Source organism: Cynara cardunculus, assembly GCF_001531365.2.
Source record: "Cynara cardunculus var. scolymus isolate 2C chromosome LG 15, CcrdV1, whole genome shotgun sequence".
In the NCBI taxonomy this organism is placed as follows: Eukaryota; Viridiplantae; Streptophyta; class Magnoliopsida; order Asterales; family Asteraceae; genus Cynara; species Cynara cardunculus.
The window spans coordinates 7,528,985-7,547,902 of record NC_037542.1 but is presented as its reverse complement, the minus strand read 5'-3'; the positions used below and the strand labels follow the sequence as shown (position 1 = coordinate 7,547,902).

The 18,918-nt window shown below is 34.7% G+C and overlaps 1 protein-coding gene across 8 annotated transcripts in view; it reads left to right on the top strand.

Moving 5' to 3' along the window:
* The first annotated feature begins 3,020 nt into the window (after nt 1-3,020).
* Nucleotides 3,021-18,918, top strand: part of LOC112528081 (callose synthase 9) — a 36,761-nt gene continuing 20,863 nt past the window's right edge. For 7 of the 8 annotated variants that reach the window (XM_025138988.1, XM_025138987.1, XM_025138986.1 and 4 more), the window contains exons 1-24: nt 3,021-3,139; nt 4,251-4,460; nt 5,628-5,725; nt 7,058-7,221; nt 7,320-7,443; nt 8,047-8,157; nt 8,249-8,374; nt 8,891-8,980; nt 9,638-9,735; nt 9,888-10,002; nt 10,672-10,797; nt 11,121-11,197; nt 11,278-11,356; nt 12,678-12,800; nt 12,914-13,016; nt 13,104-13,227; nt 13,369-13,558; nt 13,660-13,712; nt 15,791-15,851; nt 15,940-16,021; nt 16,164-16,213; nt 17,242-17,328; nt 17,876-17,961; nt 18,066-18,090. In XM_025138988.1, coding sequence (XP_024994756.1) covers nt 4,259-4,460; nt 5,628-5,725; nt 7,058-7,221; nt 7,320-7,443; nt 8,047-8,157; nt 8,249-8,374; nt 8,891-8,980; nt 9,638-9,735; nt 9,888-10,002; nt 10,672-10,797; nt 11,121-11,197; nt 11,278-11,356; nt 12,678-12,800; nt 12,914-13,016; nt 13,104-13,227; nt 13,369-13,558; nt 13,660-13,712; nt 15,791-15,851; nt 15,940-16,021; nt 16,164-16,213; nt 17,242-17,328; nt 17,876-17,961; nt 18,066-18,090 — 2,394 coding nt within the window. In that variant the 5' untranslated portion in view covers nt 3,021-3,139; nt 4,251-4,258. The other variant, XM_025138990.1, reaches the window with a different exon arrangement.

Genomic DNA, 18,918 nt, shown 5'->3' with positions numbered 1-18,918 from the left:
GAAAATAGAACGAATATTGTAGGATTTGCAAAATTTAAATCGGTTGCTTCCGGTTGAATGTATGTTGTCTCGTGATCATCATGTGGAATTGTGGATAATGATTGTATCGAGTTCGAGCTTGATTCGAGTTTCAAACGAGTTTGAGTTTAGAAAATTGCTATCGAGTTCGACTAAAGTTTAGTTTTTAGTTGCTCGCGAGTTTCGAGTTGAGTTATAGCTTGAGAAATGGCTGTTGAATTCAAGTCGAGTATTCTAATACTCAAGTTCGACTCGCATCATTTACACCCGTAGATGACACTGATAGTTCTCGAATTGTAATGAAGGTTTTAACTGAATTGAAAAATATACAAACGAGTCACCTGATTTTATAATTAAATGTATTTAAATTAAATCCAACAAAAGAATTAAAAATAATGTATTATTGGTATCATCTTGACGGAAATCACTGCAAGTTAAGCCACCAATTCTAAAGTTTGATAAATGTGTAAATTTTTTAGTCTATTTATATTAGACTTGGAATTATGTGAGACCAGATTGTTTTTGTGAGATACGTAAGTATGCTACAAATTAAACTACTGAACAAAACTTGTAGCATACCCATTGCTATGTTTAGGAAAGAGAGCAAATTGGTTGCTTGTAACAAAGTTAAAAGAGAGACATGATGATCTACTTGGATGATGATGAATAATGGGTGATTGACTTTTTGAACCATCTTAAATAGCTCTTCGTAGCAAAAGAAACCGAAATTGGCAATAATTGAGCGATTTTGGACCAAGGGTCGAGCACAACAAAATTTTCATTTTGCATTTATGCTTCTTTGCTCGTTCTTGCAAGCTATAGTGTTTGTTGGCAGAGTCACAAAATTGACGGTTAGGTTGCAACAAAAAACCAAGCAAGATGACCCAAAAAGTCGATCACTCTGATGGCGAATTTTGAGAAGTTCAGTTAAGAAAGGCCTTGTGAATATAGAAGTTAAGAATGCTAAGCTATTTACAAAACATTTATTGATGAGGGCTCAACTGGTCACTTACCTTACCGGATGAGCATGACAAGTACCAAAAATCTTACCCGGTAAGAACGATAATAAAGACCGAGAGTCTTGACCGGTAAACGAGGGTGATGACTCTTACCCGTTAACGATTACCAATTAAACTGTTGCATACAATGCCGTTTTAATGTATTAAAATATTACTCGGTAAGGTAAGTACGAGTGCTGACTTTTACCGATAATCACTTACCGGATAAATGTTTGCATAACCGGCCCCTAAGTATGGAGTCAAATTTCAGAAGACTAACTTTAGAAGACAAATCTTCATGCATATGTTTATTAAGGTAAGTGAGAATGATGACTCTTAAATTAAAAAAAAAAGTTATGAAACTATTAATTTTTTGAAATATCTGGTTGGGGGTATCTTTTCCTTCTCTTCAGTTGGGTTAACCCAACGATCAAATATAAAAAGAAGAAAATACGACTAAGAAGAAAAAAGAAAAGGGTACTAAAAAGATAAAAAAAAGCAACAAGATTCCATGTGAGGAACCTTTTAAAATAATTGCTTAAAAAGGGTAAAAAATGATTTTATTTATTATTTCAAGAGTTATTATAATCAAAATGTTTAAAAAACTAATATTTTATTAAAAAATATATTGAATATTATATTATAAAATATTTAATAAAAATTCTTAAAAAATATTTTTATGGATAAAATACTGTTTATTAATGCATGTTATTTAAAATTTAAGATTACAAGTAAATTGTACGTAAGTATAACTTATTAAAGGTTTATTTTTGAATTCGTATAAATAACTATAGATAAATATAATTAAACACATAATAAACATCTCATTTTAAATATAAAAAATCTAAAATATAATTAAAATAATTATTGAGTTCTAATATAATCATTATTTATAGAAATTATATTGTTAAGTCAAAAGTAAATTATTTCATTACTAAATCTAAATTAAATTATAATAATAAAAAATTAAATTAAAGAAATTGTATAAAAAATGAAAACTTTTAAATAATTCATTTGATATTAATATCAATATATTCTTTCACAATTTTATAATATTTTTAAATTTGTTTTTATTCAAAAGTAAAAACATTATTTTTTGCAAAACCATATAAACCGTATTATATCAATAGGTATAAAATGTAAAAAAAAAATTAAAATAAGGATGTATCTCGTGTGTTACGCCAGAGTACCTTTTTATAATCTGTACTACCTTATAAACTAGATTTATCAAAGTCTTACAAATAATTTTTAATGCATAAAGTACTACATATTTATGCACAAAGTCTTGAAAATAACTCATAATGTATTAACTCTTAAAATATCTTAATCTACAATTAAAATAACATAGAGTACAAGTTACCAATGCACATTATTACTTTTTCTTTTCACGTTCCCAAGATACTTTTGACATTTTTCACTCATGCCTTCACCCTCTCATACCTCTATGTCTTCTCCTGATCCCCCAAAGTGAGATTCAAATTGATATTCACCATGAGTTATTAAAAGTTATCTTATTCATCTCCCATTCAATTGCTATAGAACTCTCGGTCTTGTTCTCTTGATCTTTGCTTTTAGTGTAAATTGAATATATTTGTGGAGTCATTTAAGTATGTTGGATTTTAAACTGTTATACAATTTTTTTCGTCGATAGACTGTAATTGAAACCATAACTCTTATTTATTCAAATTGTATTAATATGTAAAGACCAAATATAACTTATATCATCGTTAAACCTACTCTAATAAAACTAATAAAATTTTAAAATTCACGACTCTCGTCACGTTGCACTGATACACAACTGGTATTTAAAAAAAATAGAAAACCACATTTTGATTTATGGGAGATGCTATTAAAACTTAACCCAGTCTCTATTCTTTACAGACCGGCGACCGCGTTATAACTCCGTGTAGACCGGCTATAGCCGGTACACACTACACCACAAATTTATCTCCCTGTTTCTTACTTTCAAAACCTCAAAACTCTTTTCTCTACAGATTCAACTCTTTCTCTATCAAGAATTGGTCTATAATTTCACATGTTGTGCTTAATGCAAACTGACTTTGTTAAGAGATACCTTTCTTTCTATACCTAGATCTCTGTCACGCCTGACGATCTTCAATCCGGTGAGCTTTCAGGCTATCTTTCTCTTTATCTTGATTTTCACTATTCTTGCTACTATTGCTTGAGGTTAGAGGATTGATGCACCCATACTGGAGTCTTAGTCTATGGGTTTAATTTCTTGTTCAGCTGGACAAGTTATTAGTTCACTTTTAGGGCAGACATTAGAATCACACATATAGGCCTCTGGGTGGAACGTGAAGGGAGAGGGAGATTTCCGGAATTAGTGAATTGGATTTTAGTTTGTATGCCAAAATTGGATTTTGGTTTGTACGTTTAAATTTTGTTTTTAGATTGGCGCTCTTAATTTACTTGTAGACGCATGTAGTTTGAGAAATCTTACTAGTATTGTTCAAAATTTAAAAGCCCATAAGCTGAAAACAGCTTATCCACTCTAAACTACTATCTATAAGTCCGTAGACTTTGTATGAGAGCATTCTTGCTAGCATCTCACTGATTATGAGAACCCTTATGCTAAAAAAATGGGTTTTCTTTCGTGGGTTTGGACTTGGATTTGTTGCTGCACCCAAGCAAATTAATTACTTGGTGTTTTAGGGTGTTTGAAATTCATGAACTGGCAGTTATTGACCATGTTAACTCGTATGTTCAAAACATCTTTTTTTATTTGGACACTTGAAATTGGGCATAATGTTCACTTTCATGTAATCATTAAAATGTGAGTTCATTTTCTTATTAGCAGTCTCTTTCTCTTGACATGCAAACATAATTCCAGTTTTCTTCTAAAATTATTTATTTGGCACCCTCTTTCTAGAAGAGAGGAGTCGTTTATTATTTTTTACATCAAAGCAGGTAGTCTCTACCGAAATCAATACAAATGATTTTATGTTTCTTACACCAACTTTTGGATTATTATCTCTTATATATTTTTGTGTTGTTATGAACTTTTCCACAATCTAAAAAGAATCCTATCATTTAAAGTGAAAAGGCAGCCATTTGACTCCTAAAAGAAAATAATGGACTTCTTTTTTTCAGTTGGAGGGATGGGAGAGGGATGGTGTACAATTTTCTGTTCTGTTGTTTTGTTTTCTTGCTTTGTTGGTTCTAGAGTGAATTGAGATGTAGTAACTTGTTATACTGTATATCCTACACATACAGGGTTGTAAATGTCTCACGTGGGACATCTGTGGGAGCGTTTGGTCCGTGCCGCACTTCGAAGGGAGAGGACTGGGACTGATGCTTATGGGCGGCCTACCGGTGGCATTGCTGGAAATGTCCCATCTTCGCTTTCTAACAGTAGGGACATAGATCCCATTTTAAGAGCAGCCGATGAAATTCAAGATGAAGACCCAACCATTTCTAGAATTTGTATGTATTTCATTTGCAGCTTCTTTTCAATATGCTTATTTGTTTGTTTAACGTTTATATAGTTCCTTTGTCCATGACAAACTGACTGGTGCTTCAGAGCTAGGCTAGATCTGGAATGTTGGAAGATAAGTAGATGTTTATTGACGGATTATCAACGTCTGATTGTTCTGTCTTTGCACATTCAACAATGTATATATAAGTATGTATTTTGTCTATTTAAAGGATTAATAGAACACGTTGAGCCAAATCTTTTTCATGTAAAACTTGCTTGATCTAGATCGGGGGTAATTTTTATGCTTACCAACTAGAACAATCAGAAACATAATGCAATCAAAGCAAGCTCATCCAAGTAAGTGAAACCCAATTTCAGAGCTATGTATTGTAAATTATATGGTACAAGTTGAAGGAAATGTATTCTATCAAAAGACATACACCATATTTGGTTCTTGACTATTTTTTAAGTAGGGTTATGTGAAATTTGAAGAGTAGGTATGTAGTTGGAGAGTGAGAGCATCTTTCACAGATTCTCCAAAATTACTCCAAAATTGAGAATCAAAATTTAGAATCTCCAACAAAAAATACATTCAACTCCAACTTCTCCAGTTTGTAGATTACAACATTAATTATATTATGAAAATATTCCTTACATTTAATAAAGTATTATTTCTCTATCCTAGACATTTAATTTCAAGGTTTTTTTTAATTGGTAGGAATATAATAAAAAATATTAGTCTCTCATGGTAATCATTTTTTGTGGAGTTCCCAAAATTTGGAAAATTTCACACTGCCTCTCCTACTTTCTCTATTTCGGAGAATCTGTTGGAGCAAAAAATTCGTCCAAAATCTCCATTTTCTCCATTTTAGAGAATCTGTTGGAGATGCTTTAAGGTTCTCTTTGTCATGGCATGTTTGCAATATAAAGTTCTGATGGCTGAATGTAGCTGAAGCTCAGTTCGTTATGTTGGCACACTTTAATTTTTTTCATGAAAATCATAACCTTCTAGAATAGTGCATGTAATTGACACCAGTGCGTTACATAGTTTCTTATGCGGGTTGTGTAAATACTTTTCTCTCCGTATGTTGTATATTTGAATGACCAACCTAGTTAGCAGCTAACCGTAACTGGTAAACTATGCTAAAGATTGTGTTTCTGTTACTTCATTGCAGTATGTGAACATGCTTATACGCTGGCTCAGAATCTGGATCCCAACAGTGAAGGGAGGGGTGTGCTACAGTTCAAGACAGGTTTGATGTCCATAATCAAGGTATGCTTTTGAATCAATGAGACAAGTGTCTTGCCTTTCTTCAAAAATAATTGTGCTAGTGCCTGTATTTCTGTGTACAAATTGTATTATAGTTCATTTGAGTGTAAGACGGCTGTAACATATTGATGTTTCCTTCTAAAATATCTCCACTGAATGCTTGCTTTGTTTATACCAGACTAAGGTCTTATATGTAGAGGTGTGTATATATGTATGTATTCAAAGCTTTGAAACAGCACTGATTTCTGTAATACTGTATTTGAAATATGGATGATTGCATTATTGGCCTTTTTTTTGATTAACCTGGATACCCAACCTGCTATGCGAGCTGACTAATCCTGGGGCGACCACCTGCTTTGTGGGTAGCCCGGAGTCACCACATTTGAACCTCCGTAGCCACAAGGGGATTTTTATTCCTCCTTGGATTTGAACCTGGGACCTCCAGGCGGTTTTAACCTTTGGAGCCCAAGCTCAAACCAATCAGGCACCACCCTTGTGGTTAATTATTGGCCTTTTGTATGCAAAGCTGTTGACAAAAACCAAGTATGCATTGTATTTTACAATTGTTCTTTTTTTAATAAAGATAATCTTACAATTATCTGGTCATACAGAATCGGAACTCCCAGTTAAGCACACCAAACCACTACCATTCCCTATGGTTTTAATTTAATGAGATGAGTTTCATTTTGATTGTATTTGTTCAAGTCCGTTCAAGGACAAATCCCAGTTAAATTTGCCATATGATTTTTGTTCATATAACTAGCCAATATTACCTTTTATTTAGGTTTCCTTTTGTACTGTGAAAAGACTACAATGAGTGACATAATCATTGGAATAATATCTTTTAGAAAACCCTCTGGAGTTCATAAAACAAAATCATAACTATGATTGAGGCAAACATGGAGAGAGAACATATGTTTGAAGTAACATAACTGAGTGACTGAACTGTTTAATGCATACCCAAGCGATAGAAGTAAATGCCTAACTGGGAAAAGTATGAAACTATATAGAATTGAGAACGTTGTTTGTTTGGTGCTGTAATTATATTTCAACTCCAAAAAGCATAGGGACACTGAATATGCGGTTTTAAATACCCATCTAAAAGCAAACCACACTTATTAACTGCTGTTGCAGTCTATTCGATTGGTTGAAGTTGCTATCATGGTTTGGTTTGGTTCCTTTCTGACACCCATAGGTTTTGGTTGCTAATTCCTATTTCTTGTAAAAAGTTCTAGTTGAGCTTGAGGAGTGTGTTCTGTAATACACTTATTTGATATTTTTTCTTAATATTCTACTCATAACATGCATCCTTTTCACATAATATTTATTTGGCAGCAAAAACTAGCAAAGAAGGAGGGTGGAGTCACTGACAGAAGTCAAGACATAAGTCGTTTACGAGATTTCTATAAGCTATACAGAGAGAAGAATAATGTGGATAAGCTACGGGAGGAGGAAATGGAACTGAGGGAGTCAGGTGCTTTTAGTGGAAACTTTCGAGAGTAAGGATCTGTTTGTCATCTTTCCATCTCTTATCTCTCCTTGTAATAGATTTTAAATTTGGCTTGTTTTTTCATACTCTTTTATGTTGCGAGATTAGGCTAGAACGAAAAACTCTGAAGAGGAAAAGGGTTTTTGCAACTCTTAAAGTTTTAGGAACTGTATTGGAGCAGCTTACAAAGGAGCTTTCTCCGGAGGAAGCAGAAGGATTGATTCCTGAAGAGGTTTGTCTCTGGTTAATTTAAATTCAACGAATATAACATGTCTGAATGATGTGCCAACATATATTACTTTGGGCTATTTTTTTGGTTGCTGTACTCCTTGTTTTCTAATTTCTACTTCATAGGCTATCATAACTTGTTAATGTTTTCTGTCAGGTCTACATAATTGGGCATGTAAGCTTTGTAGTTGTTAATACGATTTGTGTCAAATATTAGTTGAGAGCTACATTTGCGTATAGAAATATTTCCATAAGTTAGCTCTGCGATTGTATGAAAAAGTTCATGTTTTTTTATTCAACTAATTTTCTTGACTTGTTGGACTTTTCGGTTTGACTTTTAAATGTGAAGTACGATGTGATACGAATTCCTGTTTGCTGGTGCATCATACAATGACATTAGTTGCCTTTGTGTAAATGGAGGATCATGGCTAGATATATTTTTCACATGTCTGATGTATATAATAAGCTTACTGTTAGTGTGTCTCAATTTGTATGTGTGGTAGAAAATCTTCTAAAAGTATCCACATAAGAGAACATATTTAGAGTGTCAGTATACAAGTTAAATTTATGCATTTATAGGATTCTAATGGTTGCTCCAAAATTTCAGTTAAAACGGGTGATTGAATCTGATGCAGCTATGACAGAAGACCTGATTGCTTATAATATTATACCTCTTGACGCTCCTGCTATAACAAATGCTATTACTTCATTCCCAGAGGTGATAACAATTTCATTTATATCATGGCTGTCCGATTCATAAATTTTTGTTAGTACTATTCGTATTCAAGATGCGATGAATCTATGCTCAGGTACGTGCTGCGATATCATCATTGAAGTACTATAGAGGTCTGCCAAAGTTGCCAGCAAATTTTCCAATACCCGCTACCAGGAGTGCTGATATTCTCGACTTTCTGCACTATGTTTTTGGATTTCAGGTTGGTAGTTGATGATAATGTGGAAACTTAAAGAGGTGTTTGGGGGTGAGAAAATGATATTTATGAGGGTTCTTTTTTTTCTAATACTTCATGCAAGTGAGTAAAGAATGGGATTTCACATTTATATCGTGCTTTCTAGTATGCTATCTTTGTCCGTCAGGAGATGCAAATTCTTGGCCTTGAGTTTCACTTGCCTTTCCAAAGTTTGTGACAATGCCAAATCTCTGTGATATTATTGTTGATCTCATAGCTGTCAGTGTTGGAGGTCCTCTTTTTTACTTTGTGTATCCTTAACATCTAACAATTAACTAACTACATATTTAGTACAATTTCTGCATTTTTAATATATCAACATGGTGGCTTAATCATCTTTGGAAGTTCATAATGATCTAAACTATTGAAGGGCATGAAGACGGGATCTGTATCTTCCTTTCCATTTCAACAATAACCATTTTTTGAAGTGTTTGCTTGGACCGAGATTTTGGCCCTGATATTTTTATTGTTGTTGTTTGGCAGAAAGGTAATGTTTCAAATCAACGGGAGAATATTGTCAATCTTCTCTCAAATGAGCAAAGTCGACTTGGTATCCCTGATGACCATGAACCGGTAGGCTACATATATATCCTGCCTTTTGATGTTGTTTGTTATAGTTAATTTTTTAAGATGCCTTCTTTACAATAAGACAGCAGTGATGACCATCAGCAAAAAAAGTGAAGTGTATACCTAGGCATACATCCAAAAAGAAGATTAGCATAGAAAGAATGCAAAGGGGACTTATGTGGTCTGCTGTAGATTTTATGGACATGGCCAAGAGTATACTAGCTGTCAATATTTAAGATTATATATACTACCACCATTCCTAGGTGTTGTCACTGATTAAGAGAAAATAAACTGGACCAAAAAAATGAAGTCATTAAATTTTAGTTATTTTTTCTTTAGCACAATTGTACAAATTCCAATGCCTATTGAAAATTGTGACATCACATCTACTTCATATTACCATTTGGACTCCATTTCTTGCTCTTTTGGAAGGATATATTAGTATATGTCTATATGAAAACGATGCATACTATCTGACACTCCAGAATTTCTATAGAATCTCCTGAATAGAAAAAGGTGAACAATTCAGGAATGTGGTTTTTTCCGGAAGGAAATATGAAATGTTTCAATTTGCTGTTTTTGTGGGGGTAGTGGAAAAGAAATTTTTTAACTTTTCTGTTTGTAAACGAAATATCTAAATTGGTGGACTGTGATTTGTATCAGAAACTGGATGAGACAGCTGTGGAGAGAGTATTTTTGAAGTCCCTTGATAACTATATCAAGTGGTGCACCTACTTGGATATCCCGCTAATGTGGAGCAAGTATGACATTTCTAAGCCTGTGATTTTTTAGGGGTTTGCTAGAGAACCCTTTTTTATGATTATCATATACACTCCCATGAAGGCGAAATTAGACTCTGTCTGACGATGTGCGTGTTTGTAAATTCTTTACTCTTTCTCTTTTGCTTTTGCAGTTTGGACCTCAGCAAGGAAAAGAAGATACTTTTTATCTCTTTGTACTTTTTGATATGGGGTGAAGCTGCCAACATCCGATACCTTCCAGAATGCTTATGCTACATATTTCATCGTGTAAGAATTTTTTTTAAAGTATCGTGTAAGAATTTATGAAGTAAATTGTTGTTCTTCGTTTTCATTTTTTATTGAGTTCTTTCTTTATCTTCTCATGTTTTGTAATGTTAGTGTCGTTTCCTATGTGATGAATAGCGTGGAAGTTAGAACTTTTCTTGTTAAAAGGAGTAATTATTCATGCTGAAAAGTATAATACAATAACTGGAGCCCCTTTCAGATGTACTGGTATTTTTTTAATGAAATATGTTGTTATTTCGGTTTTAATTGGTTTATATACCTTTTACATACTTTGTTCTGGAAAAATATTATTTTGTTTGTTTTTCACTTTGTTGGGGAGGGGCTCTTTACTGTTCCCCGGCATTGTGTACCATTGGCTTAAAAGTCTTTCTTGTTAGCTTTTAACGAAATAAGTAGATTCCGTTTCACCATGTCAAATACGGAATTTGTCTGATAAGGCCCAAGCACTAGTTATAGTATAGCCCTTGTTCTTGACAGAAATTTATGTTGTGATTGTGTTATATATTCGTTTATGATTCTGCAATGTTATGTGCTTTGAGCTCCTCCAGCGAATTGTTTGTATGCTTGGGTTTTTCATTTTATTGGATCCATAGGTGTGTAAAATTGATTCAGATGTTTTCAGATTGTTTTAACTCGAAGTTTAATCAACAGATGGGAGAAGAATTGGATGAACTATTGAGGCAGCAGCTTGCAAAGCCAGCTGACAGTTGTGTTACTGAGAATGGTGTTTCATTTCTTGAACAAGTCATATGCCCTCTTTATGATGTTATTGCTGCGGTATGTGACATGTCTTGTGAAATTCAATTGTCATTTGCAATATTAGGATCTGCATTTGTATTGGTAGATGATTTGAAGTGCAATTATCTTTGGTAATAGACAGGACTAATGCGTCAACTCTACCATAAGATACTTTGTGGGGGTGGCACATTTTTGTTGTTTACTTGCTTTGACTGCTTTAAGTGGTATGAATGTTGCTTTTTGAGATTTGTATGAACTGTTAAAGACAGCGTTGTCTTTTCTAGAATCTTGTTTTCCAATATTGTGAATGTAAAAGGTTTTACAGTCTGCAGAAATACTAACTAGTACATTTGATTTTGCAGGAGGCTGCCAATAACAATGATGGGAAGGAGCCTCATTCCACGTGGAGAAATTATGACGATTTCAATGAGTACTTCTGGTGAGCTTTATGTACCTTCTTTATGATGCTTTATATTTTTATCTTATTTCACAGAGTCACACTAACTCTATTGTTTCCAGGTCCCCTAGTTGCCTTAAACTTCTTTGGCCATTCGATAGGCATTCGTCTTTCTTTTGGAAGCCAACACCAAGGACAAAGGTATTCATCTTGTGATCTTTCTTTCTCTGTGGACAGTACAGTGATATTCTATCATGTTGTCCTGTTAGTTTTAGATAACATATACAAATCAAGAAGATACATTGGAATATCCTCAAGTTTCTCTTGTAAAGGAAATATATATATATATATACATATATATAGAGAGAGAGAGAGTCGGGTTCAAATGAGAATTGTACCTATTTAAGAGAATAAGAAAACGGCCAAATCACATATGGTTTTACATTAACATCACGTACAAAGTCACATGCGATTCACGCGACTTTGCCCCGGGACCTGAAGTCACGAGAAAAGTCGCCCACACACCTTTTTTGACCTTTAATGTAAAGTTGCATGTGATTTTGCACGTGATTTGGCCGTTTTCGTATTCTTTTAAATAGTTAGCATTCTCATTTGATCCTCCCTCTATATATATGCATATACATGTATCTATATGACAGGGTACACAAGGAATGCCATCAAATTTCTTTTATATAGTGAACATATATGACTTTATGTATGGATGTAATCTTCGGTATTGCATCCTTGTACCAACTCTCAGAGCAAGAGGCCCTTTGTCCCATGGTATGACTTCCACCCAAGTGTCGTGCCTGTGGGTGTTTTTGCAAGTCAATTTATTAAATGTATTTTGTTGATACCATTGTATAATGTCTTTGCTTTCTATAATTGGTGATGGAAGCTGAGTAATCTGGTTATAGATAATGGATATTCCTGTCAGAGGTGGATCCAGATTTTTTTTTCTCAAGTGGGGGCACAAAAATAATAACATAATATAAAATATAACAAAAATTACTTAGAAAAAATACAGGTTGATTAAAAATGACACACCAGTGGCTTTTTGCAACACCCAAGTGGTTTTTTCTTTTTTCTTTATGTTGCTGTCACCAAAAAATTAAAAAAGAGCCTAAGGGATTTGAACTTGCAACCTATAATACCACATGCAATGGCATTACCAGTAGGCTGCAATGACTTTGACCACGTCGATGATAGAGATAGAGCGGGTGCACATGCACCCTCTTGACTCTTCTCAAATCCTCCCCTGATTGTTGCGTTTTGTATCATAGCTTTCTTAACCTGTAGAAATAGCTAACAAGAAGATGCGTGTATTTCTTCATATCACCCTTTTCTTTCATTTCCTAAACATAGTTGCTTTCGTTCATACTTTATTTTTGGTAAATTTCAAATCAGAATTGTTTCTAATCAAATATGGTTTTATTTAAATCTTTTTAAGTACATTATGCAGAACATATATGGCATTTCCATGTAACTTTCTTTGACCACCTTTATCTTTTTTCCGTTACAGAATATTCTTAAATCGAACGTCACTAAGCGTCGCGGGAAAACATCTTTCGTTGAGCATCGGACATTTTTTCATCTTTACCATAGTTTCCATCGCCTGTGGATATTTCTTTTCATGATGTTTCAGGTCGGCCACTTGTCACCATTGATGGTTACTAGGGCATACTAGCTTGCAATGTCTTTGGCTTTATTTAAGTTCTTTGGCACATTCACTAATACTGAAAATTTTCCTCCCCACAGGCACTTACAATAATAGCATTCAATGATGGAAATCTCGACTCCAAGACGATACGTGAAGTTCTTAGTCTAGGCCCAACATTTTTTATTATGAAGCTTTTCCAAAGTAGGTGTCATTCTTGCATCTTCATTTAATGAACAATTTGCTCTTTAAGAATTCTAGTTCCTTGTTCTTTATTGTTTCTTTTTCCAGGTGCGTTGGACATTGTGGTGATGTATGGTGCCTATTCTACAACAAGGCTCTTGGCTGTTTCGAGGATTTTCGTTCGTTTCATTTGGTTTAGCTTCGCGACCATCTTCATATGCTTCCTTTACGTGTATGTACCTCCCTCAATTTAGTTTTGCATCATGTTACATTTGATTGCATTCCATTTTCTTCTTCCTGCCTCGCTTCAAATTCTCACACGCCCACCTTTATTAACCATTACAAGATTTTCTTCTATACCATCTCATTTCAGGAAAGGTCTCCAGGAGAAGACTAGTTCAAACTCGGAGTCGATTATTTTCAAAATATACATAATTGTTCTAGGCATCTATACTGGTATTCAATTCTTTTGGAGCTCGTTGTCACGGTTACCATCATGTCACCGTCTGTTCAACCAGTGTGATGATTGGTCCTTAGTTCGTTTAATCAAGTGGATGCATCAGGTTGGCATTCTATGTCTTGTAGTTTTATATTATTTTGGTTCTGTATCATAACCCCTTACTTTTTGCCAATGATAACAGTTTCTATCTGATTTCTATTTTAGGAACATTATTATGTTGGTCGTGGCATGTACGAAGCTACAACTGATTATATCATGTAATGACTTCATCCCTTTATCTCTTTTCTAATTTTGTTGCCTTTTGATTACCGTCATATTAGGTACCACTAGTGGGATGACATTGAAAATGTGTCTACGACTACTTTGAAATAGATAGGAAAAAATTGGATTCTGTAGATCCTCAACAATCTGTCTATAGATGAAATAACTGGATAAGAAACAGACGTATAGAATTGAATACCTCCTGCTAACTGAAAGTATTCTAAAAATCTACTATCCTAAACTGGTGTTTTGTGTTTCAACAAGATTTGAACATGTGTTGAGTTGCTTGGCAAGTGTTGTGCATTGTTTGTTTATTGAAATTGATAATTTGATTGGTGTTCTAACCCGTTGCTAGGTTATCATTCATATGTAGCGCGATGAAGCTAGAGCACTTTCTAAAGCTTGATTTAGTATAAAGGGAACTTGTTTGGGTGCAGTTTCAAAGAATGCAGTTTTTATGGTTATTAGTTAGGAAGTTTTTTGGGTTGGGAGTTGGACTTTTTAGTTCTTTTGTTAAGTTAAATTCATGGATTTAAACAGTTGCGTACTTTTGCTCATTGATTTAAGAAAAAGCTTACAAATTGGGAGTGTTCTATTCTAGAAAATATAATATATCATGCAGAGACTTCTAAGGCTGAGCATTTTCTTTTTGAAGTCCCAAGATTTGATATTTGTCCACCATGAAGGTGTACATTCTTGCATAACTTAAGGTTGTTTATTTGAAAAACCAGACTGAACATCCTTGAAATTCCACCCGAAAGTAGGATCTGGGGAGGGGGGGGGGATGTACACATACCTTTTCCTCGCTTCCAATGAGTTAAAGAGTTGTTAATTTGAAGACCCTGCCTTGTGAAAAATTTAGAAAAAAATGAAAATAAAGAATAGTGGAACACTACAAGCAATAGAGACGACAGAGAAAGTACAGTAAACTAAGATTAAAAGGAAGTGCTGCTTCTAACTACTTTAGGGCACTGCTAGCCACAGGTCAGCTCTACAACCCTTCCCCTAGCCCACCCTCTACCTTGCCATCCCTTCCCCTCATCTGCACCAGTCCCTACAAATAATCTGCCACCCTAGTTTTGCATGTCTAGGAACTCCTATCAGAGCTCACGTCTTTGGAAAGATCTAAACCCACCATGTCCCGCCTTAGCTTCTCATCCCACATCTCTCTTGTCCGGACCCTTCTCACTCCGTTCATTGTCACACTCTCCGCCTCCTTCTCATCAGTGTCGGCCTCTATCTCCTGCAAACATGTCCAAGCCGCCAGAATTCCATCTCAGTGTCCTTGTTTCTGTGGCTTCTTTATCGGTCAACCATTAGACCCTTGTACAGCTGGTCTGATTGCCACCTTGTAGAATTTGCCATACAGTTTAGTGGGACCTTTCTGTCACACAAGACTCATGTGGCAGCCTCCACTTTAACGCCCCCGCCTTTTGTAATGACTTTCTCTACCTGTCCATCTTTCTGAATCAAGGGGTTCAGATACTTGAGGCTGTGATTTTGACTATCCTTTGCCCTCGAATGTTGACATCTAACCTCTCGTCAATACGCTGTGTGCTGAAATTGCACCATAGGTTTTTGGTGCTATAACGGCTGGCACAATGTCGTCAAGAAATAACTTGCACCATGAGACACTCCCTGGATTGTGTGGGAAAACTCATCCAAGATTAGCACAAAAAGGAATGGCCTAGTGCCGATCCTAGGTGCAACCCTGTTTTCACTGAGAAATACTCGTTCTCATCCATTCGGTGCTTTTCGTACGTGCATATCCTGTATTTCCCCGACATACCTCTATGGTAGCCCTTTATATTATTTGAACAATCTGATGTATATGTAAATTCAAGGCACTGTATTTTGTACGCATGCTTGTAATGTTATATGCAAACTTCATAGTGTGCCATCTCCCTTGACGTTGCTGACGAGAAGCATGACCTACAAATTTCGTTCTTAGTTGGTTATGATGATTCGTCATTTGTGTTTCTGATTATTTGGTTATCTAGAATGTTCATAAACGATAAATTAATTTCTCATATTTTTCATGTGGTTGGTGGTTTTCTACTGTCATGGAAATCAGGTATATGCTTTTCTGGCTTGTGGTATTGGGGGGCAAGTTTTCGTTTGCCTATTTTCTCCAGGTAGCTAACTTGTTTTGGTCTTTTGCATGTAGTTCAATATTTCCTATTTCTTTATATTCTTATTTGTGTCATTAAATGGTTATTGCAGATCAGGCCCTTAGTGAAACCAACAAGGGATATAATTGATATTAAAGATGTGCGCTATTCTTGGCATGATTTTGTATCAAAAAGTAAGCTGCAATTGGTGATATTGAAGATATAATTAATACTGGACCCCTTTTGCAAATGCTTTTTTACAAAGTTCTATTCATTGTTCTTGGATTTTAGTAAGATTATTTGCCTGATATGCAGTTTCATGATTTCTCAATACAGATAATCATAATGCCTTGACTGTTGCTAGCTTGTGGGCGCCAGTGTTTTGTGTAAGCTGCTATTATGCTATCTTCTATGTTGTTTTTTACTCTCTCTCTTCATTCTGTCTATTTGGTCACTCACAATGTCCATCAAAACTTCATTTTGTATGTTTGCTATATTAAATGTGCACTTGTGTTTGCTTCAATTACTGATAAGGGATTAGTTTTGCCTTATCCTGGTTCTCATTTCGTACATTATTGTCTGTTTCCGGGTTATGTTTTTCTTCTATGATGTTATTGTTTATTGTATCTCAACTTTTATTATATATGATTAGATTCTGAAGATGCAACCTAGCATCTGATATACACAGTTCAGGAGAGACACTTCATACTATGTTCTAATGCTACTACTATAAACAAGAGTTTCACTTTTTTTCTTTTTCTTGATCCTTCTAAGAATTCTTTATTGTAAATAACTGATTCCCTTATAGGTGACTAACTAAGAATATGAAGATCTTTGTTTTGTAGTTTGTTCCTCAAGTATACATAACTTGGATATGCTTTTGTCTGATTGTCTGTATTACATTTGGGTCATAATGTTATCGTCGAACACAAACCTTAGCCTATACTTTACTGGTTTGGATTATTAGGGGATTATTATCTAATTTGGCACTTATAGGGCACAAATCTGACTAAAATGCTATCAATGATGACTTCTGATGACAAAGATATTTTTGATACTTTTTGAAGACGAGAAAGAGTTGGCCTTGGATGTCTCTATTCAACATGCATTCTTTCAGCCAGTAGTTGATCAACAGATTGCCCGTGCCTACCCATTTTTTCTCATGCTAATTGGAATCCCCTTAGTTATGCTGCTCATTGACAATGAGAGTTTGGGCATGTGGTGGGTTCTTAATTCTGCTCAAGATCCTGCGAATTTGATGATCTAACTTCATTACTATTTGTGATCTAACTTCATTACTATTTGGTCTTCCACAATTGTGTTTATTTCCTTTCCCATGTCACTTGCTATTTTAAGATCTTGTCATCTGCCAATCTATGGAATATGTTTGATATGCTTCTCTCTTTTGCTGCAGATCTATCTTTTGGACATCCACATCTTTTACACTATTATATCTGCTGTTGTGGGCTTCTTGCTTGGAGCTAGAGATCGTCTCGGTGAGGTTAGTGGTTCTTGTGTACTCACATATGTGTGAATCATGGTGGAAAGAGATGCATACTTATCCAAAATTAATTCATAATTCATATTTGTCATTGTTGTTTTTTGGAGATTGCATCATCTTTCCTTGTATGTCACACTGTTGTTTTCTAGTGAAGTATAATCAAAATTTTGTATTTTCCTTGTTTTCATGTCCATTTGGTGTTTGACGATTGATGTTGGCAGTAACGGTGATCTTACATGTGATCCGTTGTACCATATTATGTTTTTGCTTCATAAATCCGCCCACATTAGGATTACTTGTCAACGGTTGATCAAATTTGATCCAAAATCCTTGTAGACAAAGCCAATCATCAGTTCCCAACCATGGGGTGAATGAAATCAGAACCCATTTTTTTTATCATTCAGAAAAGACAAAAATAGTTCAGGATAGCAAACATTCTCTARAATTTCTCTTATATTCAAACCCAGTAAGGATATATAGTCCTTGTTTTTGCCTTTTTTGTGTCTCTGTGATACGTTAAGATTTGGCAACTTGTTTGTTTTTTCAGATTAGGTCTTTGGGTGCCGTCCACAAACTCTTTGAGAAGTTTCCCGAAGCATTTATGGATAATCTCCACATTCCTCTTGCTAACAGGTGTTCTTGATCTGTCTCTGTAACAGAATTTTGATAGGCCCTTTCCCATTTTTTTTAATCCAGTGATGTTTTCTACTGTATTAATGTTTAAATATCTTTTGCAGGGATACCCTAAGGATAACTGGCCAGGTAAGTTGATGATGCCAATCCTTTATCAATAAAATTACTAATACCATGATTGTCTTGGGGGTGCAATTTCCTTAATAAAATTGTTATTACTTGCCATTCTAACATGAAATGTTATGTTCTCTGTGCATTATTTACATTCAAGTTGAAAATTTTCCATTATCACTCCATCATCATCGTTGTTCATTTCTCCTTTCTTTTTTGCCATTCTTGTTGTTTTATGTTTGTCACTGATTTTGCATTTCCGCTTCTTGGTTGACTGCTTGTAATATGTTTCAAGGATGCAAGTGTGAGGATAATAGTGCATCTTATGATGATACCAAGATTTGGCGATTCTAATTTCTTTGACAATATGTAATATGTTTGTGTAGATATGTTGTGTGTGTGTGTATGATATAAATCTAAAAGTAAACAGGCTGCACTAAGGAAATTGTATTTGGTGTTAATAAATTAATATAAAGGTTACACACATGACCGTTAAAAGAATAAAGCACTTACTTATATTAAGCCTTATCCTGTTTGTACATTTACCTTTTGGCCCAGAACAGTCTAATTATCAACGAAGAAGGATTTATTGTCTTGCCTAACCTTCTCTATTTTTCTTGAATCCTCTCTTAGAATTTTGTTTTGCTTTCTAAATTTGTGTTCTATGAATTTTCATCTCTCCATTTTTAAAAAAAGAGACGAACATTACTCCATTTGTGTCATCAATATTGCCTTTCGTGCTCAATGATTTTAGGATGTGGTCCTAGAGATGGGCACGGACCGGTCCAGGAAAACCTGGTTAGGCAAAAATCCAGTCCAAGTTTTGTCCAAACCGGGTTTTATCCG